Below are 20,060 nucleotides of genomic sequence, written 5' to 3'. Positions count from 1 at the left end.
AAGTGACTAACAACAACTCATTTCACCGCAATGGAAAAGCAGGAAAAAGAGAATCCATCCACTCATAGATTCATTTGTTCGACAAACGAGTCCGTCACTATATATATATTTAAATTAAAACAGTTAGATATCAACTTTTCATTAGAAAAAATGACCAACAAGAAAAAAAAATGCAACAAAGCATTAACATTTTGTAAGTTCAAATAGAAGTAGGGAATTTGAATCCTAATATTTTAGTCCCTATTTATCATGCTATCGATTGATGTGAAAACTTTGTTATATGACAATAAAATGTGTTCTTAATGAGCACATGGCACACATTCTTCCACACTTGTTATTTCTTATTTGTTCATTATATAACCACTTGTTATTTCTTAGTGAGCACATGGCACACATTCTTCCACACTTTTGATTGCTTAAGTTGTGGCAATTTCTTAATCTTCTCTTAACTATGTGTCAAATTTTTGAAAACAACCACCACAAGATTCAAACCAACATTTAGTTTGTGATGTATTTTTCAACTGAATTTGGATTCTCCCAATAAATCTTATTGTTATTGTTAGTTATATTATATGATGTAAGAAAGAAAGAATTAGGATTGAAGGAAGAAGAAGAAGAGAAAGAACAAAATAGAAAGGGATTGGGATTGGATGAAGTAATCATAGCCTCATATAATTATATAATAATGAATTTGGAATGGGGCAACATGCGGCCTCCATCGAGGAATTCCCGTATCAAATTCAGTTGGTGTTCATCAAAGAGCACCTACGTCCCGCCCTTTTGCATACCTCCATAAATACCGCCATTTTTATGCTACTCCCCTCTCCTCTGCCGCTCTCCCCTTCCAGGTTTGACTCTCTACTTCTTCCCCATTTGAATCTGGTTTATGCCCAATCTTTTTTTTTTTCTTTTGCATCTGTCTTTCTGCTTATTTTGATACTTGTTTTACTTCTCAATATGATTGTTTGGGTTTGGTCACTGTGATTAATTAGATTTGGTCGAATATTCTATAACTGAAATGTTGTTAATAACTGCATTGGTTTTGAGCTGCCGATTCGAAATGAATCACTAGAATTGGATTTTCTATACAGATCTTCTCTGAATAGTTTTGAGATCGAGTGTTTACTTCAGTAGTTTAGCTGATTGAGTTTTTTTGTTTTTTTTTTTTTGTTTTTAATGCAGAGTTGGATGGGAGGTGGAAACTATATATGGGTGTAATTATATCTAACCATTAACAAACTTTCATAAGAATAGGAAAAAGGAAAAAATGTATACGGGTTTTCATTCATTGTCGTCCGAGTTTAATTTGCGGGATGGCGGTATGTTGTATTCGAGCTTGAATTCACTCACGTCGGATGGTTTTGTAAGAATTTATTATCTCGAACAAAAAAGACAGTGTAAAGCATTAAGGAAAAATGCGGGAATGTTGTCTTTATCTTGTCCGACTACTTCGAAGCTTATGGAAGGATCGTTTATGAGGAAGGAACAGCAGCATAAGCCTCGTTTGAAGCTTGAGTTTGTGAGAACGTTGTTGATTGACAACTATGATAGTTACACATACAATATTTACCAAGATTTGTCAGTCATCAATGGATGTAGGTTTTTCCTATCTCCGTATCTGCTCTTGTTTAAGCTTTGCATGTCATCTGAGTTCTCTTGTATATGATTTTTGTTTGCGGTTCATGCATAGCATATCAATTTTGCTTTACACTCTTCTTTATTAGGGTGAGCTATTGCGTCATTTTCTTGATTTGTGTGCCGTCGTCTCTTTACCAACTTACGATGATTTTTCGTTGTCTCTATACTTGTTTATGCTCGTGAGTATGCACTACTCAGCTTGTTTTGACTGAAAGTGGTCTTCCTATAGTACATGTTCAATCTCAAACAAAACATCAAGGTATGAATAAATCCCCAGGTCATGAACCATTTGAAAAACTAAAAAACACAATGTTTCTCCTAGCAGGAGTAATATTCGTAGCTATCTGACTTTACAGGTTTGGGCAGATCATCCCTTCACCTAATGAATTACTGTGGAGGCTCACAGTTAAGAGCTTTTATTTTTATCATCAACTTTTTGACACACTTCCGAACAATAATTTACTTCTGTTTGGGCTAGGCTTATTACTTTATAGTGTGTGTAGTCCACAAAACATGACAACTTAGGCAATTTTTTTCTTGAAAATGATCAAATGAGTTTTTATATATTATTATCAATCTCTTAATTCATCTCGACAGTTAAAGATGCAGCATCTGGCCCAATTATTCTATGATGACCCATTTCAGCATTTCTGTTGTTCATAGATTTGCCTGTTTTCGTTTATGGCAAACCTTTACTACACAATGTATGAACGTGTATGTTAATTGATGTTAACCATAGAGTAAACTAAATTTATTGCATTATGGAAGTAAAAGGGATTAGGACCTACAGACCAAATAAAACAACTGAACACTTAATTATTCTTCAGTAAAGGTAGGTGATGGTGAAGTTTACTGCTATTGAAGTAGATGCGGTTGAAGAATGAAACTGCTCTTGCGATTCTCTTATACTTCTTTGGTTTTGTGCCAGTGCCTCCTGTGGTAATACGAAATGACGATTGGACATGGGAAGATTTATGTCATTACTTGTATGAAGAGAAGGCATTTGATAATATTGTTATATCTCCTGGGCCTGGTTCTCCAGCATGTGCCAATGATATAGGTAGGCATAAACAATGATATAAATGTGGGATTTTTACCTTTCTGTAATCTATTTCAATCAAGGGTCATTTTGAAATGTTGACTGGTATAATATGGCAATATCACTTTGTTACATACATTCCTATCCATCATCATATTTCCATCAACATCCTAGTCTCATTCAGAATATCAACTTTTTCTGTTTTGTTTTGAGCTTTAACTTATTTCTCCCAAAAACAAAATTTAGTTCTTGTTGTTGTCAGAACATTGTTCTTCAAATTTAATTTGGTTTGCTTGAAAATTTTCAGCTGTTTATCCCTGTATCTTTCCTGCTTATTAAACTTCACTTTCATCGTGGAACATTTAATCTTTTAGGAATATGTCTACGTCTCCTCCATGAGTGCAAGGATATTCCCATTTTAGGTGTTTGTCTTGGGCATCAGGTATGTTCTCCTCTTCTCAAGGACAGTTTGCACTTTTTTTAAATGATATTCTTATGCATATGATTTTTGCAGGCTTTAGGTTATGTGCATGGAGCTAAAGTTGTTCATGCAAATGAGCCAGTCCATGGACGCCTAAGGTAAGCTTGGTGTTACAGAGAAATTCTCATGGGTATATTTTCTGTCCGCTTGGTGAACAGGTCCATTTGTTTGGAGTACGAATTATAAAATAAAATATTGTGACTGAATCACGGACCTTTCTCATAAATGATATGAATTGGTTTTAATTTTTGAAGTATTCTTATTGGCTCTCTTAACATTGGTTAGTATAACATGTTCGTCCTTGTACTTATTTCTCCAGTTTCTAACTCTTGCACAGTGAAATTGAGCACAATGGCTGTAGTCTTTTCAATGGCATACCATCTGGGAGAAATTCTGGTTCCAAGGTCAGTTTTATAAAATGCTGTTATATTTGTTTCTTCTTTAAGTTTTACTAAGTGATATATTGTGTATCATTCCTTGCTTATTGTTTTATGAGGTCAATTGCAATGATGAACAATGGCAAAGACATCACAATTTTCTTACTCAAATGAAATTAAAAAAAAAAAAATACAGCAGGATCCAAACTTCAGTTTATAACAAAAAGTTACTTGTATCATCAAAATCAGTAATGATATGACTTATTATTTTATGTTCATTATAGAGGCTCTTCATGTCGCCCAAATGACTATCAACGAGAATTTTCATCGTACTATTATAATAACCTATACTTAGTGACAATGACTGGCATGGAAAGAATACGTTATTTTAGCGAAACAATATTACGGTAACATTTCTGGCTGACTTGTTGCAGGTTGTAAGATATCATTCACTTGTAATAGATCCTGAATCACTTCCCAAGGAACTAATTCCTATATCATGGACCTGTTCCACAGATACCCAATCATTTCTTGAGATTAGCAATTCTTCCTCAATTTCAGATGCTTGTGACATTGTGCCTAGTGATTCTAGGTCAGAGGTACAAAAATCTCTACGTGTTTGGCCTTTCAACGGCCATAGAAATAAGGAAAATGGAAAAGTTCTCATGGCAGTCATGCATTCTATCAGGCCTCATTATGGTGTTCAGGTGGAGTGTATGTTATTTTGTTTGTGATTAACAATCTTTGAGTTATTGTACTCACAATATCTATGTTTCTATATGATCTTCAGTTTCATCCAGAGAGCGTTGGAACCTGTTTTGGAAGAGAGATATTTAAAAATTTTAGAGAAATCACAGAGGATCATTGGCTTAACTATGGACCATTAGTCGCCCACAAAGAAAATGTAGATTATTCTGGTAAAATTCGGTGACTGTTTATTCCCTTGTGCATTTAAGTCATGGCTCATGTATGCATGCTATACGCCTTTTATTGTGTTAGCTATATTGCTTTTGCCTGAGTTCAGAGTTTTCAATTATTTTGCAAGTTAGCATGTGTATAACAAATTATTTATGATAGCCTGATGATAAAGTATAAGTCTTGTTTTTGATAAAGACAAGTTATTTGTGATGAAAACTTGTCCATGAGTTTGAAGGCCGAATCACAATTGTCGATTGAATTGAATTGACTACATTTACTTCACCCTACACGTGAGGCTTCCTAGTTGAACTGGATGACCTTGAGAATAGATGCTTTTTGTCTAATGAAAATAATTTAACCTGCATTATTATATAATGAGCCATCGAGTGTTTTTGTAAGCTTCTATTTTGGATAACTTGACAAAAATGTTGCTGTTTTCCCAGGAAATCGAATAATACAAAGGAAACCAGTCGACCAATTAAGTGACAGACCTTTTCCGAGTAAAGGTATTGGACTTAATGGAGTTTGTAGAAAAGGTGTTGGCATGTTTGATCTTGTAAATCTTTCATATCCCAGCAATGGAGTCAAATTTCTGAAGTTGACATGGAAGAAATACGATCATTTGGCTTCTGAAGTTGGTGGTGCTAAAAATATCTTTTTTCAATTGTTTGGACATCATAAAGCTGAAAACACATTTTGGCTCGACAGTTCCTCGATAGAAAAGGTCTGGTCGTCTACTGAGTTAATTTATCTTACTCTAGCTTAGTTTTGTTAAGCATTATAGATTTATATATGACCTATGCATTCTTGATTCACAGTGTTAGGGTTCAAATAACTTATCAAAAGCTCCATTCCTTCATAATGTTGCAGGGTTTAGTATGATTGATCTCTAGTGCCAAATGATGGCAAAGTTCATATCTGCGAGTTCTAATTTATCGTCTATCAATGGAATTAATAATATATACTATGTTTTGTGTGAAGAAAATAGTTTTTTGGAGTACTACTTATATCTAATGTGGGTCATATGCGTATACTAGAGAATCAATCAGTACATTTTGTTTTTACAGGTAGTTCAAATGATAGATATAGATAAATCTGGGAATAAGAGAACAATAGTTGAATTATAAGTTACATGACTTTTTTTATCTCCATATTTTATATCATTTGATCAGTCTCTCTTTCTTTTCATCTTTTTAATATCGATGGCATTTTTTCTTTTCTGTTGCAATGTTTCATCTCATCTGAACAGAACAATATTTGATCATTTATGCTGTCTGTAGGTACATGTCACTTAAATTAAAAGGTCACGTATATGCTATTTTTTAAATGCTCTATATTTTTTTCTATCATTCCAATTCTTTTGTATCTGCATTGTTAATTTGTAGTTTAAAGATCATCTACCAACATTGGTCCAACTGCTCACATTATTCTTTACTTTCCCACAAAAGTGTCATGAAAATCATTTTTTATGCTGAATTTATATAGGGAAGAGCACGTTTTTCATTTATGGGAGGAAAAGGTGGATCACTATGGAAACAAATGGTTTTCCAGTTATCAGATGAAAGGTTCGAGTTACATCTTGGTTTTTAGGATTGTGGTAGTAAGTGTTTAAATAATTGTTGATTACAGAAGTTAGTTACATTCTTTTTCAGTGGTCATCCTTTTGAAGGAGGTGGCTATCTATCGATTGAAGATGTTCAAGGCTCAGCAACCAAAACATTTTTGAAGGATGGTTTCTTTGACTATCTAAACAAGGTACTTGAAGAATATTTCTTGATATCATCTGAAATTCAAGGATTTTGGTTTTGTTGTGTATAACCTAGGTGATAATTTGTAATCTGAACCTCAAGGTTATTATTACTCAACATAAGCTGTTATCTTATCAATAAGAAAAAAGAAACATAAGCCTTTCTTTCTTCTTGGAGATATCTGTCAGCAGTCAAAGAGCTACGTTGGGGTCTAGATTAATCTTGTTGCTCTTTTCAGATGCCAGTTCTGTTATTTTTTCTAAGGATTTTCGAGTGACAATAGGTCTAAATTTGTTTGTGTGGTAAAGATGTGACCTGTTCAATTACCTTCTTGTAGATGAGTGTTCGTCATACATGACATTCAGTATTGTGCATTTTTTATTGTATTTTTACATCCATTTTGTTTTTAATAGTGATATGAACATATGAATGAATCAATTGCAATGGCTGAGACATACATTTTGATGCTTACCTCTTACAGGAGCTTTCATCTTTCCAATACAAAAGGGAAGACTATGACGGACTTCCATTTGACTTTCATGGTGGATATGTTGGCTACTTCGGGTAAGTCACTACTGGCAATATATAGCAGATTGAATTATTTTTGCACGCACTGGTCATAATACAACTATAGAAGTTTCAGCTTTGTTACACCTTAGTACCGTTTACTTTTATTTATTTATCATCTTTGTAATTAAAATTTTCTTTTTAATATCTTTTAGAAGAAACAAATTTCATTCATCATAAGGAGTATAAACTCCCAAGTCCCAATCACCCAAAGCTGTGTGCTACGTGAAAAGTTTCATGTTCTTGAATAAATTAGGAAGACTAATCAGAAAAAGGGTGTTTTTTTACACGTACTGTTAAGTTGCATGAGAAAAAAAAAAAAAACAAATTCCATAGAAGTGTCCCAAGGACGTGTGCCTGACAGTCTTTCCATTCCTTTCTCCCCAAAGAAGTTAGAGCAAAACTTTGTTGGGAACAAGCCCAAGCCACCTTCAAACCATGCATTGAATGTCCAACAAAAAATGATGCAAGGAAATCAACAAAGCTGTTAGGCAACGTCAAAGACGACAGAGGGCGTAAAAAGCCGTTGCCCAGTATCTAGAAGCAAAAAAACAATGTGCAAATCGATGTCCAAGATAGTTGAAATTTCTTTCTGATACAAATATGGGTCTCTTTATTGATATCAATTTGACTATAATTTGAACATTTTCAAACCACCTGATTATCGTTTTAAAGATCCATAGACTTGTCTTGCAAGTAAACCATAAAAGTTATGTGTATTTGATGGGTGCTAGGTAACTTCATGTATGGGTTTATGCATTTTGATGTGCTTTCAGATGTCTCTCTCGCATGTCATTCTAGATGCTGGAGCATATATGAATAGAAAATCAAGAAATCTACATCTTCTGAAATTTAGTTATGTGAACGAAATTTTTTCCACAATATTGGCAATGCTGATATAAAGGTAACATTTTTCTAACATAACTCTCTATATTCTTTAGGTATGAACTCAAGGTAGAATGTGGTGCAGCTTCCAACCAACACAAATCCAGAACTCCAGATGCTTGTTTTTTTTTCGCTGACAATCTTTTGGTTGTAGATCACTCCTCGGATGACGTTTACCTGTTATCTATACATGAAGAGTGCAATACTTCTACATCATGGTTGGATGATGCAGAGATTAAGCTTATGGAGTTGAGAACTTCCGTTCCAGATAAGTTAACAGAAGAAAGTTCAGTCAATGTGTCATTTACACCGGGCAAAGTTGGTTTTGTTGCTGAGAAATCTAAGGAAGGATATATGAGCGATGTTGAAAAGTGTAAGGAATACATCAAAGATGGTGAAAGCTACGAGTTGTGCCTCACAACCCAAATTAGGAAAAAAATTAAGGATACTGACGCCCTGAGGCTTTACCTCAGGCTCAGAGAAACAAATCCGGCACCTTATGCTGCTTGGTTAAATTTTTCAAAAGAAGATATATGTATCTGCTGTTCATCACCAGAACGGTTTCTACAATTGAATAGGGATGGTGTTTTGGAAGCGAAACCCATTAAAGGGACATCAAAGCGAGGAGTGACAACAGAGGAAGACGAACAGCTCAAAATGCAGTTGCAGTATAGGTATGTTCTTCAAATTTAGTGCTGAAACCCATACTACTAATTTATGGCCCATTTAGATTGATTTTCCAAGTGAAGTGTTTATAAACATGTTACACTTAAATACATTAGGAGCCTTCTTTGACACTGTTATCATTGGTTCATATCCTGTGCAACCATACAATCTAACATGATCTATACGTTGTGATAAAATTTTATCAATCTTCTCATCTCAATTTGTTTAACTCAAATATGTTAGATGTTAGGCCTTGCTTGCTTGCTTCGCTCAACCTCATTTTGGGTCGTTATTTGATTTTCCATTCATAGAAACTATGGGTGCCTTCCAATTTCCATTCTCTCTTGTTGAAATTGTATTAAATATTTGATTATAACTCAGTTTTAATGGATCTTTCTCATGACACAGTGAAAAGAACCAATCCGAAAACTTAATGATAGTCGATCTTCTAAGGAATGACCTCGGTCGTGTGTGTGAACCGGGTTCTGTTCACGTTCCACTTCTCATGGACATAGAGTCATATGCAACCGTCCATACAATGGTGAGCACAGTTCGAGGCAAGAAACAGGCAAACTTAAGTGCTATGGACTGTATAAAAGCAGCATTTCCCGGTGGTTCGATGACTGGAGCACCGAAGTTGAGGTCTATGGAGCTACTCGACACCATCGAGAGTTGTCCTCGAGGTATTTATTCAGGTTGCATAGGATATATCTCCTACAACCAGACGTTTGATCTTAATATTGTAATTAGAACAATTGTGTTGCATGAAGGAGAAGCTTCCATCGGTGCTGGAGGAGCAATTATTGCTCTCTCAGATCCTACTGAGGAATACGAAGAAATGATCTTGAAAACAAACGCTCCCTCCAGGGTGATGATGGAATATTCTTAGAACATTTTACCTTCTCTACTTCACAGTTTCCTTTCGGGTTGGTCCTTTTTCTTTTGATTTTTATTTTTTTAGAAATATATATATATATATATATATATAGAAATATGTTCCCTCCAGGTTTGATGTATTTATTGTTATAGAAAAGCAGAACGCATAAGATTTAAATTTTGTTTGGTAGCATCGTTTTATTATGGTGTTGTTGGTGATAGAAATTGAATGAGTTGAGATGAGGTGGTAGGCTATGGTATATGGTATAGAGATCCCTCATCCAACGAATGTAATGATTGGTGGGATCGAAGAACGTCTCTTCGAAGAGTGCAATTTGTTTGCATCAATCAAGCCTTACAATTCCCACACCCTTCCTCTTCCCAAGCAAACCAATGATTCCCACTACACCCTAATTAAAATATTAAATTACACAAATTTAGTTATTTTTTTTAAACATTTTCAAAAACTGCAGGAAGATATAGCAATTTGTAAATGGTTTGCTTTTATTTATTGGTTGATTTTTTTTTTCAAAAAAAGTCATGTCCCCCTGTAACGATAATTATAATTGATGGTTACCAACATTTTATCGCCCATGGACTAATATTTGAAAACATATTTATAAGTGTTCTATCATTGAAAAACTTTTATAGAGTTTGCTATATTTATAAATTTTTTAAAATTGTTATGTTATTTTGAATCTAATTGTTATATTTGTCACTATCCCTTAAATTTATAATCTAATAGGATTAATTAATCATTTCTTTTCTAAATTTTTTCATGATTTTGTTAGACATGATAATTAGAAAATAGTTATTAAAAACTTTTCACATTTCACGGACCAAATATATACCAAATAACCCAAAATATATCTTTTGCCAAAAGTCAATTGTTGAAAATTCCTGAGATCTTAATTCTGTGATTAGTAAGAACTAATTTGATATAGCTTTAGTTTGTTTTTCTATTCCAAGTCAAAAGGTTCTTGAATTAAACTAAATTAACTTAGATTACTGTGATGGGATTTGTCAAAGAAATTATGTTTTGTTTGATCAGAAGAGGATGGGGACAGGATATGGAGGTGATAAAATGGTGTCATAATTTATAGAAGGGATAAGCTAAGCTTCTTAAATTATTAGAAAACACCAAAAATATTGATGTCATTGCCTTCGGACAACAACACTTAGCCATATGCTCAAATTACTTATTGACCTAAACATCATTTTCATCATTTTATTTTATTTTTCTAATGAATTATTTGCCCATCTAAAAACAAAAGTGCACCGAATCACTTGTACTGTGTGATTGAGATTAATGACTCGTTTCATAAAGCTAAGAAAAAGAAGACAAAATTCAAGGATTTTTCAATTGACAATTAGATTTGTTGATTGTGATAATTAACAAACTTTGTGGTGTTGTTTTAGAAGCTTATGATATAATTCATTTGATAAAGTAATAAAAAGGACATTGATTTAAAATTCAACTATTTGATGATATTCTTTGAACAAATAGAAGTATTGATCACCCGCCAATTCATTACTCTTTTTTATATATATAAAAATATGCAATTGGGATGCACAAATACAAACTAATATTTCGTTGTTTTCATGGGTTTTGTCATAGATTGTGTAGAGAGATTAAACATCTACCCAACTTGATAAATATAATCCAATTAGTTAATTCAGTCAATCTATTTTTAATTAATCATTAATATCAACATATTATTATGGCCTAGAATTTTTGTAAATAATATGGTATGTTATAATAATTATTTAACTTTTAACTTTTATCATTAATAATTTGGAATTCAACACACTTCAAACATGGATTTCTATAGCACAAAATATATACTTTTTATGTGATTTATAAGTTAGTTCATAAGCAATTTTCTATCTAAATAGAGAATTTTTATAAAGCAAAATTATAACATCCCAAATGATTGCAGGTGCTGCTGTAAACTTCAAATTGGAGGGAGAATTGGGGAAAAAAGCACTTTCTTTGACTTTCTTTTTCAATAACTTTTGGTGATATGATATAGATTGAAAGAAATTGACAATTCAAACACTAAAGTTGAATTGTAATTTAACTCACAACAACAGAAAAAAGTAAGAATAGAGGATTTAATTACAACAGTAAATTTCAGTTCCTATGCATTGGTAGCTGCGAAGCTTAGGACTTTTTAGGTCCATTCTTTACCCTTTTCTAAAAGCCAAATTCTTCGGAGTAATTTCCGCTTCATTTCTAATTAACTACAGAAATCGCATTCTAATTTAGATTTCTAATTTAGGTTGAAGGAAACTTAAGTAAATTCCATTGATTCAACTCTTGGAATAACTTAAAATTTTACTAAAATAAAAATTTGATCTCCAACATTTCCTTGCATTCCTATCTATTTCTATTTTGTTTTAAAAGTTTATGTGAAAGTTATTGTCACAGACTAACACAAGTCTTTCTCACTCACGCGTATTCTAAGAGAATTGAAGTGTACCTTGTTAATATAAACAGTAACTTTTAATTTTTTAAATCATTCTTCTTAACCTTATGCCATATCTTTCTTCTTAACCTTATGCCATCGAGAGTACAAATATGCTCCTATGTTGTATCTTTTAAGGGTCTAATTCTAAAAGAGTTATGTAGAAGGAAAGGGAGTATGATCCACAAATACTCATTTCATTGTTCTCAAACTTATTGTTCTCAAACTTATCCCAATACGTGGTTACTTGAATAAGAAGAAGAAGAATACAATTGAATTGGGTTTCTTTTATATATATATATTATACACAGAGCTTATCATGAGCATAGAAAACAAAAGAATAAATTCCACCATAGCCTTCAAACAACAAAAGCTTGACTTTATAGTTTGTAATAATGAAGTGGCAATAATTTTAAGAAAAAAAGAAGTTATAAAATGAATGGAATGTGTGATATCTTTATGAAAAAGGTTATGTTTGCAAAGGGCAAGGAGGCATGCGCACAGTACCCATATATGCCTTTGAACTTTATACACTTCTTACCAACCAAACCCACCAACTTCCTACACTTCAAAACGCGTTGATTACATTATCAATTCATTTCTCACACCTCACTTTATGCACAAATAATAACAACAAATATTTTGTGTCCAACACATCAATCAAGTAAGCCATTCAACACAACAATTGAATTAACATAATGATGAATTCTCTTAAATAAACACTGTCTGATATCAATGGTGTTCAATACTGTCCAGTGAAACCATGACACCAATTCTCTGGGAACCATTTAACTAATTACAAACATATACACTTTTAGAAAGGGAAAAAAAAAAAGAAATATAGAAGAGAGAGAGATGGTTTTGCCGAAGAACATGAAGTTCAAAAGGAGAAAAAGAAAAACAATTAAGTTTGTGTCTCATTAAGGAATGGGGTCCCCTGCAGTCCCATAAGTCATATATTTATAAAGTTTATTAATCCAAACACACCATCTTCAGGAAACTGTCGGTCACTGAAATAAATATAATAGTGAAAGAGATTGAAAAGGAAAAATGTAAAAGCAAAGCAAATTTGGGTACCATTTTTCTGGGTTTCTTTTGAAGAAGAAGACAGGACAGACAGGGAAATTTGGGGGACTTGAAATTAAAATAAGAGAATGAATTTGAGAGACCTGAAATATTTTGGTTTGACTTGCAAAAGGGTTGAGTAGTTGAGATGTGAATGTGTGTTTGTTTTAGAAGGGTTTGGTGCATTGTGAAACGAAGGAGTGGACACCACAATGCCTTGGGTTAAGCAGGCAAAGTATCCCACTAAGATTTTTCACTCTTTTTCAGACCATTTTGTTTTGTCCTTTTCCTTCAAACTCCCCACCCCCACCCCTCTCTTTTACCATCTCTACATACAAATACAAATACATATTCAGATTAATATTAATAATCAAACCTTCTTCTCTTCTTTTTTTTTCTCCCTCTCTCTCTCTCTATATATAAGAGGTAGTAATTTTCCCTGCAGACAAACAATCACCTCCATTAGCAACATGATAACTTCTTAATAACAAGATTACATATATGACTCAGTGATGTATTGGAAAGGTATACGTACTTAGGAGTTGGAGATTTAATTCCCTACTCCGTAGTTGTTGTACTAAGAAAATACATCATTAACTTTAATAAGTTCTAGAGTAGTATGTACAGGTACAAATCCTTTTATCTTTATTTGTTGCACTAAGAAATATAGAAGTCAGACGTGTACTCAACAATCAACCCTATATGCTTTTAAGTATTAAATGTAGAGAATTAAATAATAAATTGAAATAAAAGAGAAGAAAGCATATTTAATCCAGAGGATAAGATAAGGGAGAAAAAACAAGACAAATTGTTTATTTAATTTTTAAATAAAGGTTGCTAAAAGGAGAAGGTATGAAGGGAGGGTGAAAGAGAAAGATAGAGTGGGTATATAGGCGTGCTTGAATGGGGCAACAATTGCCTAAGCTTTTACTTCTCCCAAAAACCTGACCAAAATTAGTAGCTTTGTTGGTTGTTGTTGCTATGCTTTTGAAAAAAAAAATGTTCCTTTGTAGGGTTTCCCTTCTGACTGACTCACTTCCCTTGTTTTTTTCTACTGCTTTACTGTCTGTCAAAAAGGCCATTCCAGTATTCTACCAAGATAATGTTCCTATTCTTTGCAGGTTTTTATTTTCTTCACCACTAAAAAAACACTTTTACCTTGACTCTTCCCCAACTCCACAACTCCACAACTCCACTTCTGGGTTTTACCTAAACCTATTTAGTTCTACATATTCTAAGAAATCAATACATTAAACTGTTCACAAGAAAGGAGTAGTTGAATCTTCTAAAATTGAAAAAGAGAACAAATACTAGAGGAGTCTAACATGCAAATTCTATTACAAAATGGAAAATTTTCCACTATACAACCGGGAGGAGTCATCAAGACATTTGTATGTCACTTAGCTATGCTTGGTTTTGCTTCCACAACCTTATTACTAGTGGTCAAACCTAATAAAACAGCTACTGCATAATCAGATTTCAGAGAGAAGTACATGAATTGATTCATTTCCGGCAGTTACAGAATGACAGTTTTGGGTATTGAATGTGGAAACATTGACCAGAATATCCTTCTATTCTCTTAGCTTTACCAAGTGTCGGTGGCATAACAACAGGTACCCTTTCTTCCCCTAACTCACCTATTTTTTCTAATGGTTAAAACAAACAAATCATTCATTAGCTTTTAGACTCTTTTTTTTTCTAAGCCACGACAAGGATTAGGAGACCCCAGACAAACCTACAAATTGACAATCTTATATAATATGCTTATGACTGACTTTGCCTCCATAATTCATTCCCTTATTATTCTTTATTTCTTTTCACAACACAACAAATCAAACCGAAAGCTTTGTCATACTCTCAACATGCATACAAATTCTTTTCTAATCTCCTTCTTTTTCTATTGTTAATAATTAAAAAAAAAAAAGAAGAAGAAAAGAACTCCTTTTCAAAAAATGTACTCAATAAACAAAGCTCCTCCCTCTCCCCCTATGCTACATGCCACAATATAGGACAGGAAAAGATAAGTCTAATACAAGTTTTTGTTTGGATGCTATGGATGTTCAAATTTTGGTTAGATTTATGGTGGTATATAATTGAGGACAATATTTTATTTTGAAAGGATTTATATCTAAAGTGGACAATAAGATATGTAGAAGTTTGTATTAGCTTGAAGATACCCTTGATAAGTCCATAATTAAAAGTGAAACTCAAATAGAAAATATGACTTAAATCCCTCTTGTCTCCTAAAGCTAAAGCTACACTTAGGATTGTGGGAAGTTTCCTTGTAATTTAGGTCAAGAGCATAATGCAATAAATTGGGATCTGACCGACATTCCAATTATATTTAGAGAGCGAAAAGGAAATTAAGCCATAAGATTCACAAGATATATAATTTACAGAGAAATTTGAATAAAGGCTTATGTTTTTACCTTTTCTTCTATCTCTTGAGTTTTTTTTTTTTCTTTTTTCTATGGGTTTGAAGGTAAGACTTGCTTGAAAGCAACAGTAGGAGCTATTCTGCAACTCCTCCTCTGATGCTCTAAAACCAACTCTGCAGCAATCCAATCAAGTTTCTCAAAATTCGTCTGCTCACCGATCCTCTTCCCTCCAAATAGAACAGATTCAACATTTTTCTGTTTCAGCATCTCTTCTGCTAATCCAACCAGCATATTTACATTGCTGGAACTTGGATCTGTCTCCACATTAGGACCGCATGGAACACTACTGGATCCATTTGCCTAGAAAACCCCATAAATAGTAACAATTAGAAATTAAATATTCATTGATCAATATATCTTAAGATGATTACTATAGCAGTAACTAACATCTATGGTAAAAGTAAGTAAAACCCAGTTTTCGAAGTGTTCCCAATATCACTCAAAATAAAGAATATGTTGTAATAAAGACAAACCCTGATAGACCCTACCTCCTGAAGATTTTATTCTATACCAAGAGAAGTAAAAATGAAGATTTTATATGAATGGTAGAAGTAGTTGAAGAAGGAGCAGTTAATACAGAGAGTTAATAATATGAGAACCTCAAGTTTTTTTACAAAATAAATTTAGTGAGAAAGATGGGTCCCAATTAGGATAATGCTAAGCCAAAACATATGGACAAGAGTAATAGTTGAAGTGACAAGTGACAATTTTAGATGGTGCAACTTAATTGCGTTCAACAAAGACAATTGGCATTCCGTAAGAAGACATACCAGCGATGGGAACCCTTTTTCCTTCAATACTAAAAAGAAAGGGGCATATCTTAAAATTAAAGATTGCAAATTGAAGAAAGTAAAGTGCCAAAATTTTACCATCTTTTGGTGCAAGAGTTGGGAAACAGTCTACGTTTTAGTTCCCTTAAAAGCAGAGAAATAATACAAATCCCTTGATTAGCTCGTTTTACTATGTACCTGAAAATCAATTTCATTCTTATATAGATCCTGTGGTCAACATCAATGTCTCTCTTTTATGAATCTTCAAATCTCTTTTTTACCTAATCCACAGTGTAATATTCTTGTCAAAAAGGAAAAAAACCAATTTCCTTTCGTCAAGAAAACAAAAACCCATTTCCTATAGTCTTCAAGACCTTTTTCTTTTTCTCAAACTGACAAAAGTGTTGGCAAGTTAGAAATGAAGAACCCTTCCCTTCCAAAGATATCGAGATACGTAATGCTCTACCAGTTGAAATGTAAGGCATCATTTTCTTCTATAAAAGATCAAGTTTGATGAAAACAACAGGTTTGAGCAAACATACAAATAGAAGCAAAATGTTTACCAAAAATCCAAAAAGTGAAATTCAATAGTAATTGAAAAGAAAACGAGGATTCAAGAGTTGGAACACGGGAACTTCCACCATGTTATCAACATTCAGCATACAGTAGCAAAGGAATTTTACTCCTGTACCATCATTTACACCCTCAAGTTTTCAACACAAGTGAGGAGAGTGTTGGATGATATAAAAGTAAAACGATCATGAACTCAAATCAAGATCCTTAAGAACAGAGTATGCAAAGAAAAAATAGTTTTAACCTAAGTCAGAAAAAGGGTAGTGAAAATTAACAATAAATAAAATCTAAAAAGGAAACAAACAAATGAAGGGAGGAGGTGATGGAGGATAATCTCTTGACCATCCCACAGGCTGTCCACAATACCACCAATATCAATCCATGTCCAACAGCGACCTCAATAATATTCACCCAAAAATAGACCAAAACTAATCAACAAAGCCAAAATCAAATTTTACGAATTGATTAAAGTGTTTATACTTATAAGGGAGGGGAATTCCAGAACAAAGAATATTTCCGTACCTGAATTCGCACGTAATTACTGCTCTTACACTGCCCAAAAGCCATGGCCACCGCCTGGTCCACCATGTCGGCCCCACCCTCGCCGGAGATTCGAGCTATGGGCCGAACCCACTCCTTCGCCTTCCACCCCTTCACTTCATTGTAATCGTAATTCCCTTCAAACAGTTGACCAGTCCCTAGAGACAGAACCAAAAGATCCTCAACTCCTCGCACGAACGGGAACTCTTGCTTGTTGTGCAGCACGTGCGTGATCGCCGCCGCCGTTGGGTTGCTCATGGCCAATCCACCGTCCACGGCCAGGCATTGCGTTTGGCGGTCGATGGACTGCATTGGAACCGGGTCGAACACCCCCGGTTCCGCCGATGTGGCTCGACAAACCTCCCATAGCCGGAAATTGAAACTCTCCGTCTCGAGAGCGTCGGCTCGAGAGAACAGAAACGGCGCCGTACTGGAAAGATCGTAGCAAGGGATTAGAACCGGTTTCAGAGTGTCCTTAAGCGTTAAGGTTCTCCCGTTCTCTACAAACGCCTCTTTCATCGCCTTCTCCAAACCGGCGGTAGAGTTGGCGGCGGAGGAAGAGCCGCGAGGTTTACGAAGGCGCCGGAAAAAGGCGTTTCCAGAGCTTGAAGACGAACGGTAGAATCGCTTCCCTTGTTCAGCGAGGAAGCGCCAGGTATCGTCGGCATTAAAGATTGGACGGGTCTGGTCCTTGGTTGCAAAAAGCATGGCCGTGAAAATACCTCCAATACCAGCTCCGGCAGCAACGTCAAAATAATCAGCGATTCTAGCGTCTGGATTGCCGGATTTGGTCTTGAGAGCTTGTTCAAGATAGGACAAAGCCTTACCGGAAAGAATCCCCCGCATGCCGCCACTATCAATGCTGAGAACGCAGATTTTACCCCTCTGATTCTTAATAGCAGAAACAGCATTGATGGATTCAGGTTGAAGCTCTGGACGGGGATGAAGTTGAGGGATGGAATCAATAAGAGGAGAGATCTGTTTGGGTATCCAAAGCTTCTGATCATCATACCCAAACAAGAATTTAGTCTCGAGAATAGAAAAAATCTCATAGCTGAGCTTATCCGTATCAATGCTGGGTTCTTGCATTTCCAATAAATTGGTGGTCATTTTAAAAAACACAAAAACAAAGGATTGGAAAATCCAAAGCAGGTGAAGAAGAGTACAAAAACCCAGAAAAGCGTCGAAGATCAGAGCATTCAGCCCTGAGAAATGAGTTGTAGAAAACAGAATTCTGGTTGTTGTTGTGAACAGAGGAAAGACGAATTGTGTGTTGTAGCAATCAAAACTTGAAAACTTGAAAGAAAGAGAAAAAGAAAAAGAAACAGAATTGAAGTAGTTGTTAGGAATGAATATATATGTAATCAAAGGTTGAAATTCGTTGATAGAGATTAGAATGAAGAGAGAAGAAGAAGAAGAAGTAAGAAAAAGGGTAAAGGAAATAGCGGCAGAAGAGGAGGCCGACGAAAGAGCTCAAGAATCAGTCGTTGCAGAGCATGTCTTGTTTTTTTCATTATTATTTATTATTCAATACATTTTCATATTCCATTTCTTTATGCAAAAAAAACCCCACACTTTTATACTCTCTCTCGTCTCTCTATTATATAATATAAATAGTGGTTATCCTCTTATTTTAGACCCATTATTATTTTATTTTGGTGGTGTAGTTTTTATACTCAAATATCCCTTTTACGTCCAAATATCCCTCCAAATAACCAAATAAACTATAACAAAATTTTAGATTATATTCATCGTATCATAGCATTTTATCATTGTCTATCTATAATCAATAAAAGCATATCAACACTTATCGCTGACTGATAGAATGTAAAATTTTACTCTATTTTGTTAAATGATAGGCTTAATGATAAGCATAAGTTTGTCACATTGGTAACACTCATCAAATTTTAATTTTAGTTTCACTTTCATTAGTAAAAAAAAATATTCTAATTTTTACATTTAAAATACAAATATAGAAAATTAAGAATTTTCTTTATAATGAATCTAGACGCTTGTTTAGACTGACGTAAGAAAAAAAAAATTCTCCTAGCATGAATTAGAGAAGAACAACCGAGTGTAAAGAGTTGTACTATTTGTGTTTAAGTACTTCGTATAATAACGTAGGAATTGAATTACACTCCATTCAATATCGTGTATTTTTCACCGACTAACAAATATTGTCATGAAGATGACAACAAACTTGATTATTAGGTACATTTTAGGTTATAAGATGTACGAATCTTAAAGTAAGGCTTTTTGCACAATTTATGTTTTTAATGGCATCAACTCTAAATACGGTGTGGTGTATTATTATACAAATACGAGGTTGATTAATAAATAAGTAATTAATAGAGACAGGGAGGGTATGTTTAATATGTCAATATATATTCACATTCATCACATCAAATTTAATTAAGAAGTCTGAATAGATTGAAAAAGGGTGAGATGTAAGATTAATACAAAACACTTTTTAATATTGGTGTAAAAAATAGGTGCAAACGAATACATATATATATATATATATACACACACATAAATTATTTGCTAATTGTTTAAGTTTTTATTCCTATACTATATATGTATTAACTTCGACCTTACAAATTCAATCTTGTTAAAAAGAATTATATATACAAAAGAAAAACTTATCTCTAATTTAATTTTCTCAAAAGAAAAAAAATAATGATAAAATAAAACAAAAGTTAAAATTTTTGGAAATAAATTAAATATATTTAAGAGAAGTTTTATGAATAAAGAAGAAATCACGGACTAAAGTGGGAAAAAGAGAAACTTTAGAATGTGGAAAATTATCATTCAACAAAAGCTTTGATTACTTTCTCACACCACGAGAGATAATAACTGTTGCTTCATTTTTGACGTCACCATTCAAATGAAAACTAAGCAAAAAAAAAAAAAAAGTTAAATTAAGGTTTTGATTGTACATAAATTTAAATATAAATTGAACATTATTTTTAGTTCAACAATGATAATGTCACTCTCCTAATTCACATTAT

At 33.7% G+C, this 20,060-nt stretch overlaps 2 protein-coding genes across 5 annotated transcripts; one reads left to right on the top strand and one right to left on the bottom strand.

Annotated features, from left to right (window-relative positions):
- Nucleotides 1–472: 472 nt before the first annotated feature.
- LOC101222404 (aminodeoxychorismate synthase, chloroplastic) lies at nt 473–9,564 on the top strand. Of its 3 annotated transcripts, none has more exons than XM_031886136.1 (14): nt 473–848; nt 2,466–2,470; nt 2,567–2,698; nt 3,052–3,119; nt 3,192–3,256; nt 3,496–3,562; nt 3,970–4,242; nt 4,326–4,452; nt 4,897–5,177; nt 5,939–6,018; nt 6,106–6,208; nt 6,683–6,765; nt 7,710–8,327; nt 8,728–9,564. In XM_031886136.1, exons 1-14 carry the CDS (start codon nt 697–699, stop codon nt 9,206–9,208), a joined length of 2,535 nt encoding a protein of 844 aa, XP_031741996.1. In that variant the 5' UTR covers nt 473–696; the 3' UTR covers nt 9,209–9,564. The 3 variants fall into 3 exon arrangements, with proteins under 3 accessions (XP_031741996.1, XP_004142489.1, XP_011655887.1); XM_004142441.3 differs by lacking the exon at nt 2,466–2,470 and adding an exon at nt 1,183–1,595 and having other exon boundaries at nt 709–848; XM_011657585.2 differs by lacking the exons at nt 473–848; nt 2,466–2,470 and adding exons at nt 1,615–1,897; nt 1,995–2,043.
- Nucleotides 9,565–12,328: 2,764 nt separating this feature from the next.
- Nucleotides 12,329–18,603, bottom strand: LOC101203808 (patatin-like protein 6). Of its 2 annotated transcripts, XM_031885571.1 has the most exons (3): nt 17,032–18,603; nt 15,158–15,466; nt 12,329–13,167 (listed from the first exon to the last, which is right to left on the bottom strand). In XM_031885571.1, exons 1-2 carry the CDS (start codon nt 18,157–18,159, stop codon nt 15,197–15,199), a joined length of 1,398 nt encoding a protein of 465 aa, XP_031741431.1. In that variant the 5' UTR covers nt 18,160–18,603; the 3' UTR covers nt 12,329–13,167; nt 15,158–15,196. The 2 variants fall into 2 exon arrangements, with proteins under 2 accessions (XP_031741431.1, XP_004142416.1); XM_004142368.3 differs by lacking the exon at nt 12,329–13,167 and having other exon boundaries at nt 14,996–15,466.
- Nucleotides 18,604–20,060: the final 1,457 nt, after the last annotated feature.

This window comes from Cucumis sativus, chromosome 5, assembly GCF_000004075.3.
Source record: "Cucumis sativus cultivar 9930 chromosome 5, Cucumber_9930_V3, whole genome shotgun sequence".
Lineage (NCBI taxonomy): Eukaryota > Viridiplantae > Streptophyta > Magnoliopsida > Cucurbitales > Cucurbitaceae > Cucumis > Cucumis sativus.
Note: the sequence above shows the minus strand (reverse complement) of the source record. Positions and strands in the feature narration are given on the sequence as shown.